Source organism: Pseudorasbora parva, chromosome 21, assembly GCF_024679245.1.
Source record: "Pseudorasbora parva isolate DD20220531a chromosome 21, ASM2467924v1, whole genome shotgun sequence".
In the NCBI taxonomy this organism is placed as follows: domain Eukaryota; kingdom Metazoa; phylum Chordata; class Actinopteri; order Cypriniformes; family Gobionidae; genus Pseudorasbora; species Pseudorasbora parva.
In genome coordinates this window covers 8,487,731-8,502,992 of record NC_090192.1, presented here as the reverse complement: position 1 = coordinate 8,502,992, position 15,262 = coordinate 8,487,731, and the positions used below count along the sequence as shown (strand labels likewise).

General features: G+C 37.3%; 1 protein-coding gene across 3 annotated transcripts in view; it reads left to right on the top strand.

Moving 5' to 3' along the window:
- Positions 1-278: 278 nt before the first annotated feature.
- Positions 279-15,262, top strand: part of fam13c (family with sequence similarity 13 member C) — a 29,505-nt gene continuing 14,521 nt past the window's right edge. Inside the window, exons 1-3 of one of the 3 annotated variants that reach the window (XM_067429310.1) lie at positions 279-396; positions 595-640; positions 9,244-9,391. In XM_067429310.1, the coding sequence (XP_067285411.1) occupies positions 293-396; positions 595-640; positions 9,244-9,391 (298 nt within the window). In that variant the 5' untranslated portion in view covers positions 279-292. Of the gene's footprint in view, positions 397-594; positions 653-8,935; positions 9,392-15,262 lie in introns of those variants that run through there. The other 2 variants (XM_067429309.1, XM_067429311.1) reach the window with 2 other exon arrangements.

Below are 15,262 nucleotides of genomic sequence, written 5' to 3'. Positions count from 1 at the left end.
TTTCTGGTCCTCATGGGAGAGTCCTGAGATGATATGTGAGGAGCATTCCAAGGTGGAAACCTGCAGGTTTTGCCCACATCGGCAGGCTGATCATGATTCTCACTTTCACACACAAAAGATTTTACTACAGAATCTTTAAAGTGTGTTTTTTTTTAAAAAAGAGTTGCAAAAAAGCGTCTTGGAATGTATGAGATTATGAAAGTATCACGTTCATGAATTTTAATATGAAACCTCCAAATATTGTGGACCGCTGCTGATCTGATTGTAACTATTTCTAGTTGTTTTTTGGGAGATGGAGACTGTGTGTGAAGAGAGAGATCCAGGATTGCACGGGTTTGTGGGAGCTGTGCGTGCTGATTGGAGGAAACGTTTCTGTGTCACCCCACCAAATATAAGGTAAGATGCAAAATTCCAATGCTGAAAAAAGAGAAAGATTAATTAATTATTTACTGGATTAAGTCAACAGCCAAATACAGTTACAGGATAATTATCAACATGGTAGTGAATAGATGAAGATACAATAAAGGTTATATTACATTTCTCAGACCTGCTTTACCCATTTACCAGGTCTCCTTTTTTTCTCTCATCCTGTAGCTTGACATTCCTACTGACAGAGGAAGACAAACCTCAAACGCCTGAGGTAAAACACTCTGTGAGTTCCTTCTAACACAACACATCATCTGTTCATATCTTAATTTTAAATGTCATAAAGCTATTATTTTAATTTGGCTTCAAATGTAATCTTCATCTCTTAAAGCAAAAGATCTGTCATTATTTACTCCGCCTCACATTGGTCCAAACCTGCATCACACCAATTATTTAAATCAAATTCTGCTAACTTCTTTTAAAAATATAATGAAAGGGGATTTATGAGTAAAATAAGGTCTGTGTTAAACATAAATTTATGATACTTGGACATTTTGTTCTACCATGGAAACAGACATTCATGTTTTCAATATGGATTTTTGTCATTTACTTTTCAAAATGATCAAGAAAGCACTCAAATATGTTTACCACAGACCTTATTTTAAATTGAAATGCATAAATTGAAAAACCCCATTGGAAAATCTTGAGGGAACCAGTGGAAAATTAGTCTTCTGGGTTTTAACGTCCTCCCTGCACCACTTTATTCCAGTTCTTCTGAAGTCATATGATTCATAAGCTAGGTAATTATTCACTGATAATCTACCTAAGGTCTTAGGTGGCACTGAGTTTATGAGAATATAGTATCCATTTCTAAATTGTTATTTTGAGTTGGGTCTGTGTTCAATGACTCAGTTCATCTAGTTCACAACAGAGGTGTGAATGATTAATTCTCTAATTTGACTGATACTTCTCGATGCTCATATCACAGACTCAATAATCTGATTGCAACGGTTGGTTACCAGCTCATGGGAGGGAAAGATTATCTGTGAATTTATCACTGAATAACAACTTAATCATTTGGCAGCACCCAGATGACCAGCAGAATATAAGGCAAGGTCATAATGTTTTGGCTCATCTGTGTATATAGAAGCACGGCTACGACCGTTTATCAACAGTTCGATGGCACAAGTGTTTAAATACCGGCCTCTAGCTGATATTCTTCAAGTCAAATTAGGGCTGCAGCTTTTGATTCTTTTGTAATCGAGTATTCTACCAATTATTCCATTGATTATTTGAGTAATTATTTGAGTAATCAGATAAAAATTACTTTTTCTTAATTAAAGAGTAATACTATATATATTTAGATTTTTTGTTTTATTTTTTTGCTGAAATTGCATACATTAATATCTGTGAAAACTAAACACAGATTCAATTGTGATTCTTGCATTCAATTGCCATATATTATATAAATTTATTTTATTATATTTTATTATATAAATTATATTTTATTTATTATTAATTTATTTTATTATATTATTTAAAATTAATATAAATAATAATAATTCCTAAACATTGCGTTTATGTAACTTATGCAACTTAACTTTCAAGTTTCAGCTGAGGCATGACATAAGCCTTTACTGTCTTCTGAAGGCTTTGTGGCTTTTGTAAGAAGCAAAAAATATTGAATATTTTAAACTCTTAAACTCAATCTTGCAAAGACAGAATTACTTGTTTTCTCAACCAACCCAGCACTTCATCAAAATTTCTCCATTCAGCTTGGTTCATCGACCATAACTCCATCAAGGACAGCAAGAAACCTTGGAGTTGTGATTGATGACCAGTTAAACTTCACTGACCACATTACTGCAACAGCCCGGTCCTGCAGATTTGCTTTATACAACATTAGAAAGATTAGACCCTTCCTATCAGAACAGGCTGCACAACTCCTGGTTCAAGCTCTTGTTCTCTCCAGACTGGACTATTGTAATGCTCTTCTGGCTGGGCTTCCAGCATGCACTATCAAACCCTTGCAGCTGATCCAGAATGCAGCGGCGAGAGTGGTCTTTAATGAGCCGAAGAGAGCGCACGTTACGCCCCTCTTCATCAAACTGCACTGGTTGCCAATGGCTGCTCGCATCAAATTCAAGGCACTAGTTATCGCCTACAAAACAACCTCTGGCTCTGCACCAATATACCTAAATTCACTTGCTCAGACTTACACACCCTCCAGAAGCTTGCGTTCTGCGAGCGAGCGGCGCCTCGTGGTTCCATCCCAAAGAGGCATGAAATCACTCTCACGGACATTTTCCTGGACCGTTCCTACCTGGTGGAATGACCTGCCGATCTCAATTCGTGCTGCCGAGTCTGTAGCCATTCTTAAAAAACATCTTAAGACACATCTTTTCCATTTGCACTTGACCAATACAGAATAGCACTTACTGATCACCACAGCAACGACCAAAAGCGCACACTCCTGGATCATATCTACGTCTCTCATCCGGATTTGTGCCTTCAGGCGGGTATGTTACATAGTTATCATAACTATCAGAATCCAGTGTTCTGTATATTGCGTACGTGAGTTTTTGTTGTAGATGGCTATTGCTGCGCGTTTAGCTAGAATACAAAACCAACCCATTGGGCCACTGAATCTGCATTAAGGACAACAGCTGGGGCAACAGCCTTAGTCCTAATGGGTTGTTATCATAGCTATCAAAATCCAGTGTTCGGCACTTTGCGGACGTGAGTTTTTGTTGTAGATGTCTGTCTTAAAAAAAAAAAAAAAAAAAAAAATATATATATATATTGTGTATTGTGCTAATTAATTGAGATTTCTTACAGCTCTTACAGGTTTTTGGCCTTGTCTGTTCCGTTGCTTCTATTGCTCTACCCTTTTTTGTAAGTCACTTTGGATAAAAGCGTCTGCTAAATGATTAAATGTAAATGTAAATGAATAGGAAGTAAACTTGAAATAAGAACAAGAGTAGAAATGGGCAGACTAGAGATGCATGGATCAGCTCTAACGTCACCGAATCTGCTGTACACCTGCACATGATTTTCTCTGATTTAGATCCGCGCCCCGTCATCACATTACTACACTGAAGTCAGTTACTTTAAAAAAAAAGAAAAAACTTATTTCGCAAAATTACATTTCTTAAATAACTTAAATCAGGGTTGACAACCTATACAGCACACGGAGTAACCGCTGGAACGTGAGAAAAAGCGAGAGATGTGTTTGTTTAATTACATTGCAGATAATGTACATTGCACATATAGATCTACATTTTGAGCTAGTCATTCATCATAGTAATAGCTTGTTTTATGAAGTTAAGAGCTATAAATATGATTAAAGTGTGAGATTTAAATTACAAAAATCAATAAAAACATGCAGCTCTGAAAGTGCTGCACATCACGCGCACACAACAGTTACAGCTTGTTCTGCTATTTGTTGTTTTGAGCTTTGAGAACATTTTAATGGTGTATTTCGGGGATCCCCCATCTACATGAAGCTGTTCTCTGTGAGTACATAAGTGATGAATGTCCTTGGTCGGCCTGAAGCTCACATCTCCGGAAATGTTTATGTACAAGTATTTTTGACTAAAGAACTCTCAAAGTGCGCCTATTATGTTTTTTTGTAATATTCCCTTACTTGCAGTGTGTAATATAGTTGTCTGAAATGTAAAAGTTGTAGTGTCGAAAGTGCACGATAAATAGTTATGGTCTCCTAAAAACTCGACTCGGAACCATCCTAACGAGTCGTTTTTATTTCAAATCTTTTTGCGGGACGGTTCTATGCCACTAGAACAGACATTTGCATAATACCGCCTATGTTGTATGTTTTCTTCCTGCAAACAACATCGTTTTACTGACGACTGCTTCTCAAATCTCGGAATTCATTTAACAATGTGGTGATATGCAATACATATTATGAGAAAAGAAAAATGTTTTTTGACCGTTGCATGTAAACTTGTTGTCGGAGACCTCCAAAACTAAATTAGGAAACTTTAAAATAGCATAAATTTAAAAGCTACATTTCGTGACACAACAACTGTAGTATTTGTAAAATTGTGGTGGTTTGCTTGTCTGATATGATACTCACTATGAGAGAAATGTGGCAGCATTGAAACAGTTATCGTGCTGATACTGGTAGAATATCACATGGCTGAAAAAGGTTCTTAGCCAATCAGAATCGAGAATTAGAATGACCTGTTGTATAATGCTCACGCACTATAATTTCCCCCCTACATCCTAAATATCTATATAGAAACATGTTTCAGTTTTGAGGAGATTTGACTGACATGTAACGCAACCAGTCACACTTTTTGTTCTTAGTCATGTTTAGGGGCTTGAAAATATAAAGTCGATGTCCCTACGATAAAAGACCAGAGTCATGAACTTTACATACTTTTGAAAATCCACCATTTAGTTGATCGTGGTAAGCGCTCATCGGGTCTCATTCACTAATAATTGTGTGGATTCTTTCGTATTTGTACGCATGAGAACTTTTTCTCACGAAAATTTTGCACCTGATTCACAAAACGTTCATATGCACATGAATTTGTTCTTAACCTTGTTTCGAATTTTAGTGAATGTGGAGTATTCTAAATGAGCGGCTGAGTGCACAAGGTTAGTATTGTGCACTGTAAGTTGAGTAATTTATATTATTCAATTTGTATTATAATTTTCTCCAAATGTTGCACACAGGTGTGAAAAAACGTAAATTTAAATACTGAAATACATTGGCATTTTACATTTACATTTTAGATGTACATATTACATTTCGAATTGAAAATTGCTACCCATAAGCTTCCATAGATACCCTCTTACATGGATTGTTTGTGCCATAATCTAAAAGGGTCCAAATATGTATTTATATAAAGTTGTGAGCATCTGTCACTACAAAAACATTTAGTCCTGTGAAGTGTTCCTGTAGCCCTCACAGACCACCCACTCTCATGTGATGTCATTCTGAGTTTGCATGATAAATGGCAAGGAACACGATCGGGTCACCGCTGACGCCACAGACAAAATCAAACCCAGGAATATAACCTTTCCCACGGAACAAGGGAAAGATGCTTCAAAGATATCAACTATATGCCAAGACACCTTTTAGATTATGAAATTATTGGACACTTGGGCACTTACAGTGCATCCAGAAAGTATTCGCTTCACTTTTTACACATTTTGTTACAGTCCTATTTTTCTAAAATGGATTGAATTCATTATTTTTCTTCTTGATTCTACAAACAATTACCCACAATGACAACATGAAATAAATTTTGTTTGTAATCTTTGCAAAATTATAAAAAAATAAAAATAAATCTCATGTACATAAGTATTCACAGCATTTGCCATGACACTCAAAATTGAGCTTAGGAGCATCCTGTTTTCAATGATCATCCTTGAGATGTTTCCACCTGTGGTAAATTCAGTTGACTGGCATGATTTGGAAAAGCACACACCTGTCTAAAAAAGGTAAAACAGGTAACAGTGCATGTCAGAGCACAAACCAAACCACAAAGTCCAAGGAATTGTCAGTAGACCTCAGAGATAGGATTGTATCGAGGCACAGGTCTGGGGAAGGGTACAGAAAGATTTATGCACCATTGAAGGTCCCAATGAACACCGTGTCCTCCATTATCTATAAATGCAAGATGTTTGGAACCCCCAAGACTCTTCCTAGAGCTGAGCGTTCAGTGGAGAAGGGGATCAGTCGGGGAGGTGACCAAGAGCTGTCACCAACTCTGACAGAGCTCCAACATTTCTCTGTGGAGAGAGAAGAACCTTCCAGAAGAACAACCATCTCTGCAGCACTCCACCAACCAGGCCTGTATGGTAGAGTGGCCAGACAGCACATGACAGCCCGTCTGGCGTTTATCAAAAGGTACCTGAAGGACTCGGACCATGAGAAACAAAATTCTCTGGTCTGATAAAACAAAGATTGAACTCATTGGTCTGAATGGCAAGCATCATGTCTGGAGAAACCAAGGCACTGCTCATCATCTGGCCAATACCATCCCTACAGTGAAGCATGGTGGTGGCAGCATCAAGCTGTGGGGTTTTTAAGCGGCAGGATCTGGGAGACTAGTGACAATCAAGGGAAAGGTGAATGCTGAGACATCCTTGATGAAAACCTGCTGCATTGTGCTCTGGACCTTAGACTGGGTCGAAAGGTCATCTTCAGGACAACAACCCTAAGCACACAACCAAGATAACAAAGGAATGGCTACAGGACAACTCTGTGAATATCCCAGTGGCCCAGAGCCCAGACTTGAACCCGATTAAACATCTCGGGAGAGATCTGAAAATGGCTGTGCACTGACGCCTCCCCATCCAACCTATTGGAGCTTGAGAGGTCCTGCAACAAAGAATAATACATTTTAAAAAAAGAAACATGCCCAAAAATTGTTCTGCTAAGCGTGTAGCATCATGCTCCAAAGACTCGAGGCTTTAATTGGTACCAAAGGTGCTTCAACAAAGTGTTGAAAGCAAAGCAAAGGCTGTAAATACTTGTGTACATGTGATTTTTTTTTATTTATTTTTTTATATATATATATATATTTTTTTTTTTTAATAAATTTGCAAATATTTTAAACTTATTTTACATTATCATTATGGGTTATTGTTTGTAGAATTGAGGAAAAATATAATCACTTTAATCCACTTTGGAATAAGGTTCTAACATAAAATATGGAAAAAGTGAAGCGTTGCAAATACTTTCCGGATGCACTGTAAATACTAATTTCATAATTACTTGATAGTAAATGTTACTGTCGAATGCACTTTAATGTGATTTGTATTAATGTAATATAGAATAACAACACACTTTTTAAAATTATAATCAAGTTTAAAGTTAGACAACAAATAAGTGCATTTATGTAAAGCACAACTACATAAAACAATGATTTAAAATGTACTTGAAAGTAAAACTTTTAATTTGACATTATTATAAAGTGCACTTTGTTGTGGGTTAAGAAACATTAAGTGTACTCTCTTTAAGTACGTTATAGTGCAAGCAAATATTGATATAAGCGATCAACTGCAATGAATTTGATACATTTTCCACTATTTTCTTTCTTCAAAGTTTATAATGATTTCTTCTGGTTGGTTTGATTAAAAGCTTTATTTTATTTAACTTTATTGAAGCATTTAAGACTTACACTCTCAGAAAAAAGGTACAAAAGCTGTCACTAGGGTGGTACACTTTTGTACCTATTAGTACTTAAAATGTACATATTAGTACATAAAAAGACTAGTACATAATTTTTTTTTTTTTAAATACTAAGGACGCTGTTTAAAAGGTCAGTTCCTCTATTAGCATGCTCAGGTGCAATATCAGATTACGTTAATAATGCCCTTTTTGATGGCTGTTTGCATGCGAGGGACATTGTACTTTTGATTATGATCTCCTTATTGGTCAGTGCATGGTATCAGCATGCTTGTTCTTTACATAAGTCCTTATTTCTCACACAGACCAACACTGTCGGTTTGATGAGCGTCAGTGGGGCTTGAGGGGGCGTTACCCTTTCCACACAACCACGCAATCTATTCCCCCCGGAAAAGAGGGGATGAGCGGGGGAAAGATGGGTTGAGGATAGGAAAGGGGAGGGCAGGAGAGGGGGATGACTCATCCTCTGTGAGAGGAGCAGTGTATCAATGTCTTAACCCACAGACTTACATTTACAGTCATCCCGCAATATGAACCGTGAGATGAGGAGAAAAAAAAAAAGGAGAGAATGAAGAAGATGGGAGGGCTCAGGGCAAATATTGTGATGGCTGATAGTGTATTTAATCATGGATTTTGGCCAATTAAATGATTCAAATGAATTAATTTGACATAAATGGACATGGTGTTATACAGTAAATGTGTTCTCACAAATGCCCTTGAAGATTAAAACCTGGGACAAATTTGGATGGCACATTTCTGATATCAGAAGTGCATATACTCTGAAAAAAGATTCCGAAAAGGGGGTTTCAACCATTTGGCTTCCTCAAAAAACCTTTCAGTGAACAGTTTTAATAATCTATAGAACCTTTTTCCCACTATAAAGAACCTTTTGTGCAATGGGAAGGTTCCATGTGCTAAAGGTTCTTCCTGGAACCACAGACGCCAATAAAGAAGAGTTATATTTAAGATGGTTCAATTGAATATATTTAAAATGAATGGGCACGGTGTTGTTAGAAACTCAATGTGTCATTGAAATTGAATACCTGGTGCAAATATGGACGTCATGTTTCTGCGATCGCTATATGTGCGTATATGCAACCGCAACATCACAGAGCTGCACGATCCTGCAGCTACGGTGGGCTGTTTTCTATTTTATGAATGAATGCTGGGAGGGGCCATGATGTCAATACTCTTAGTGAGAACCCCCCCACCCACACACCTCCAGATGCGGGAAAAGCCTTCATACCCGCCGAGCTAAATCTAAGAATCCCCCCCGCCTTCCTCCTCCATGTATCCCACGCATCCATCCGCATGCGCTCGCCTCCTCTCTTCATCCAACCACACCTGTTCTCCTATCAGAGAAACCAGCTTCAGCCAGTCTGCTAAGGGGCTTGCTGACGACAGAAGACCCCCCTCCCTTTCTTTTCTCTCTCTCTTGCACGCTCCCTTTTTTCTACCACTAAAAGAGTGGCATGAATAATCCATGCCAGATAAAGAACTGCAGCAGAGAGGGACGTGATCACAATCCTCGTCCGTGCACGTAAGCACACCCTCGGAAACACACGCGTGTATCACATCCAGGGCTGATGAAGGCAGAGCAGAGGGGCGTGTGAGACTGCAGTGGCATCCTTCCTTCCCGTTTGACGCGTGCTGAACGATCTTCCTCTTACGCTCCAAAAGCTGAAGCCGGCATGTTCTGCTTCTGCCTGCAGGGCTCTCTGCTGAAGCTCCAGGCTCTGGAGGGAGACTCCAGCCCTTCTTCAGACCCCTCTCCTGAAGAAAGTCCACCCAGCCTGGGATTCAAAGACGAAATCCTGCTTCCTTCATGCAATGGCGTTGGGAAAGAGCACAGCCCACCAGGTACGAGAGCTGACAGCTTCATCGAAGTCCTTCTTTTACGGTAGCATGTGAGTAGTGATGCAAACCGAATGGTGGGCTGATATATTGCGTGAATGGTCGAATGAATGAATGAATGTGGTCTGCTGATATGAAAACGCACTGACTGATTTAACAAGGCTGGAATTGTTTGTTTTTGGGTTTTGTGAAGATGGCTCTTGTTTTTTGGGCACATGTGAGTCACTTGGCCGAGCCGCTTCACACTGGCATCTATTAATAACGCAGGGTGATGGAGAGGCACTGATATCGCAAGCACCTCCGCACAGCACGACTTATACACACACGTATACATCCCACATTTTTTTACCTCTTACATACGTAATTTACCTTTTTTTTTTCTATGCCTCAAAAGCAAATGATGCCTTTCTCAGAGGTAACTTCATTCTTCTGAGCAGTCATTTTTAGCTGCTGTATGAAGTCAGTTCTCCTTAAGTTCACACAGGTGATCAAACTACAGGTATAGCACATGTTCATGTAACTTTGACAACCATAAAGTTTTTTCAAGTATCTAATATCATCTAATGAAGTGCTATGTTATTTATATAATTCAAAAATCAGTAAGAGGTCTGTAAGATTTTTTTTTAATAAAAAAGTGACTGCTTTTTTGATCCAAAACAGTAATATTGTGGAACATTATTACAAATGTAGTTTAATTCCAAGTTTTCTATTTGAATATATTTTGTAATGTAGTTACATTTTTAATTTGAGTATTTTAGAATAAAATAGTTTGGGTTCACACTCACTAGATGTTTATTTTATGATTTTATTATAGTTTCAGGGTCAGAGAGTTTACTGTGACTCATGTTAGAGTGTGTGTGTGTGTGTGTGTGTGTGTGTGTGTGTGTGTGTGTGTGTGTGTGTGTGTGTGTGTGTGTGTGTGTGTGCGTGCGTGTTCATATCCCGGGGGGCCTTCAACCTGAAAACACACTGATTTATGGGGACTTGTCACCTTGACCAACTAAATTGAGGTCCCCATAGGGAAACAAGCTTGTAACTCATACAGAAGGATTTTTTTTTTTTAAATGTAAAAATGCTGAAAGTTTTAGGGGTATGGTTTGTATAGGGGGATAGAATATACAGTTTGTCCAGTATAAAAATATTACGTCTATGAAGAGTCCCCACAAGCATCGTAAATCAGATGTGTGTGCGGTGTTTGTTAAACTCAGCAGTTTGTCAGTTGTTACTCCATAAATCTGAATTTCAGCTGTCTCTCTGCATATTTGTTTTAATTTGTGTCTGCTATATTTATTTATTTTTGTGTTGTTGTTTTTTTTTTTTAAAGGTTGGAATTCTAAAGTTTACTTGAGTCATTTGCTTTATTAATCATGCTCTAAAACATTTCTACATTTTTGACATTTTGACATTAAGTTGTCTCTTTTGGGGGGCTTACAGGGCGTGATTTTCATTTTGGAAAATGTCGGCGAATTACCTGTTAAAGGTGTACTGTGTTAATTATAGCGAGGTGCGGTGGTGAAGCCTACTAAGAGTAAGATGTTGTCGTCTGAGACAGCAGAGAGTATCTTTCGCTCTGTAAAGAAGTTTGTCCGTTTAGGGCTACTGTAGAAACATGGTGCCGCAAAATGGTGACTTCACTGTAAGGGGACCCGTGGTGTATGTAGATAGAAATGGCTCTGTGTAAGGTAATAAAAACATAACTGTTCATTATGTAATGTCTTTATACACCACTGACAACATAGTTATGTATATTATATTCCTTTTCTTTCAATAGATCCTCCTAAATATTACACACTGCACCTTTAAGTGATTCTCATGGGGTAATTTTAATATTGTGGGGGATTGTTTGCAAACTCATTTTATTTGTTTTTACAATTAAATTATTTTATGGTTCAAGAGTTTACACAACACAAGGAAGCTTGATTTCAATCTTTGAACTAAATTGAAAAAAATATATAGATACAAATGCAATAAAGAGAAATAGAGACGTTTCTGTGTAGGTCTAACACTAGTATTCAGGTACAAAAATAATACAGAAACTGAACAAAATAATCAAATGTAAAATAACACTGAATAGTTTTTCAGTCCTGTATAAATTAACCTGATAACCGTCACGAGGACGAGGACGCACTGAAGGTCTCTTTGTTTAAATTAGCTCAAAATTACTATCAGATGTAAGTAATTACCTTGACAAACTATACATCATTAAAAAGATCTAAGACTAAAGTTTAATTTTTTTACCTCTGTTTTATTCTCAAAGTCTTATAGTGACCGTAATGTGTTAATATGTTCCAGGAGTTATGAATATGATCTTGGGCGTCGCTACCTTTTGATTGTAATATGCGCGTCATTTGCTCCCATTCATAAAAAACTCCTCCTTGGTCGTCATGAAGACACTCGACAAAACAACTTCCCTCAGGGCTTTTACTTCAAAAGTGTGCAGATGTGGAGAAATATTGATAGATTCTCACACGTTTGAGTCAAATTTCTATACAGAGAAGTATTATTTATTCAATCTTTATCCAAAATCCGCGGATGTGTGATTATGAGAGCAGTAGGCTGTGATATGCTGTGTTTTCAATTCATTCTGGCAGCCGGAGGGCGCTGGAAAGCTGTACTACTGAAAATTCACCCCATGGGGAACACATGAAGAACAGACACACCATGTGACATTCAGGAAGTATCTGACATATGGACATATCCACACAGCTCCCTGGGATCGTCAGATCGCTATTTTATGCAGATAAACACGTTTTAAGACAATAAACACACAATCGCGGCAATATATGGTTGGTCTGTGTTCTTTATGCCATGTTGGGTGGTTTCATAATAGATGATATTTATAATGCAATGCTATTCCACATAGCTTTTAGCATTGTATATTTTCTGTCAGATTTTTTGACCCGAAGCTATATGAGATCACATATTGTTATATAAAACACTCGACTTATAAATTATAAAGTGATATGAAGCAAGTTTTGAATAAAACATGATTTTAATCGTATAAATTGTTGTTTTGCTGGTGTGCTAAGCTAACATGCTAGCTTGCCCTAGATGCACCTGCCACTGAGTAAATACTTTATTTTTATGAACATTTTCTAAATGTAAAACTACTGAAATGCTTATTTGGACGAAATGCATTCAATAGAGCCCCAGTGAGGGTAAAGTGAGAGGTTTGATTTAGAAATGAGGTTTGAATAGAACAGTTTGAATAGAGAATCGTTAGTAATTATAATGCAGACAAAAGAATAATAATTGGAGCCATAACCAGTCCGCAGAAGTGTGAATGCCGGGGAGACAAACTGAATGGGGCAGTTTGCACCTCTAAACAATAGAGGCAAAATAGAGAATGAAAGCTGAGAAGATGTGGCAATAAACATCAGTTGATATTTCAGCGATATCTCAAAATAAAATCACATGAAACGATCTTGTAAAACGTTTAATAAAATGCAGAGTTTTAGACTGATCATCTTCAGATCTGAAATATAACATGGTCAGACTTGTGGCTTTAGCTGTAGTGCATTTCTAGATTTCTCCAAGGCCCACTTCAATTTTATTTTCATAAAGATATATCATACAAATAAATTTCTAATAACTTTACAAAACTTTGAAGCTTATTATAGCTTTTTTTTATTATAAAAAATATTATCATTTTGACTTTACAGTAAACTGCCAGGTGTCTGCTTTCAAATGAGACCATAATTATGCTTTTAGTGCAAAGGATTCACAAACTGTATTTGTTTTAGTCTGAGTATACATTTCTTTCAGCTTAACAGGTTAAAGGCTATTAATCTTGATTCCTTACAATTAAAGCTATTTTTTGTTGAGTTATCAACATTAATGACAGACAGATTACCGTATTTTCCGGACTATAAATCGCTCCGGAGTATAAGTCGCATCAGTCAAAAAATGCGTCATGAAGAGGAAAAAAACATATATAATACGGGAAAAATAACTAATTATTTTTGGAGGAACCATCCCTTTAAAAATACTAGGACTGATAATCAAAGCATGGACCATTTATAAATGATGTTTACTAAGACACGCATCAATCAGTTTAAGAACAATTAGATGTGTTGGACCACGCAGCTATTCGATGGATTACTAATGCAGAACGCATCACTCTGAACGGTATTCCCTTTTAAATGACATCATTACACATCAGATGGGAAATACACTGGTGTGTTTTCATTTATAAAGTCCCGTTAGGTCTTTTACACAAATATCTTCAAGAGTTGCTGCTACTAACCTCACGCTATATGCATACAACCAGATGATCTCATTATATTCTTTCAACTATCCCAAAAAAGAAAACTGTTGATGGTCGGTCAGCTTTTAGGTTTTGCTGCCCCAAATGATTGGAATGTGCTACAGAAGTTTTTGATATTAGAGTCATATATTACAATTACAATCTCTGCGTTTAAGAAAACTACCAGGGAGTGTTTTTATTACAGCATGCAAATGTATTAAATTAATTTATATGTGTGTGTACTGCAAAACATTTTTGTATGTTTTTCAGGAGATCTAATTCTCCTTCCAGGCTGTTGTTGAAAATAAGAACTAAGATAAGTAACTTGCCTGGTTAAATAAAGGTTAAAAAAAAACCACTATTGCTGTTTAGTGTTAGTGAACTGAACAATCCAATTGCTAAGTTTTAAACATCATGCCTTACATTGGTTGTTCTATGGACATGAATGATCCCTCCAGTTATGCCGCTTGTTTAGGGCATGTGTGCTATTGCATTCCTAACTGCTTTTCTTGTAAAAATCTTTTTAAAAAGTATGAAAAAGTCCTGTAGAGCCTTAAGCAATATCTAAAGAACAGAATATCATGTTTTTTAAAAAGGCCTTTTTCAACTTGGGCCATTAATCATTGAGTTTAAAACATGCTAGCAACCACCCTGAACACCTTAGCAACTCTTAAGTCAGCATACTGGGAACAAAATTTACTAGCAATTGAAGATGCTTACTAGGTTTAAAGTGTATTTTTTGTAATTTTCAAGAAACAAATGTTTCAGTGCACTTGGAACCATTCTATAGGAGCCATTCCTAGTGTACTTAAATGTTTGTTAGGATTAAATGTTTGTTAGGATCAGTCTCTTTGTAGTGTACCTACTGCCGAACTAGAGTTGACTGAAGCGCAACTCCAGAGCGCCCTACAGCAATGCAACAAAACGACCACTGAAAAAATTGAACCAACCACTTAGCAATTCCCTGACAACCAAAAACATCTCCCCTAGCAAGACAAGTACAACCACTCAGAACACATTAGCAACCATAATAGTGACTCCGCAGCAACAGTCCATAACACCTAGCAATTGCATAGAATCACAGCAAAACCCATACAGAACTTCTTAACAACCACTTATATATGCTCTGGCAACCAACCATAAATCCTGGCAAACAACACTCAAACACATTAGTAACCAAATAGGAATTCCCTAGCAACAGCCAAGAACACCTTTTATACTGCAAAACAATACTCAGAACAAGCAGAAGCTACATTACAACTCTATAGCAACAGCCACAGCAACTGCATAGTAACACAATAACAATGACTCCCAACATTTTAGCAACCACTTCTAAACATACTTGCAATGACCCACAACATCCAAGCAATTGTAGAAACACAACAACCACTCAGAAGACAATAGAAAACACATATCGACTCCTTTGAAACCGCACAACACAATATCAGTCAGCCAGAACATCTTGGCAACTGCATAGCAACTCCCTAGCAGCCCAGAACTACTTAGTAACCACAGAGAACATCTTTGAAGCCAGTTATAAACATCATGGCAACCACTCACAACATCTTGGCAACTGCATAGCCACAAAAAACACATACGCAAGCACATAGCAACTCCCTAGCAACCACCCA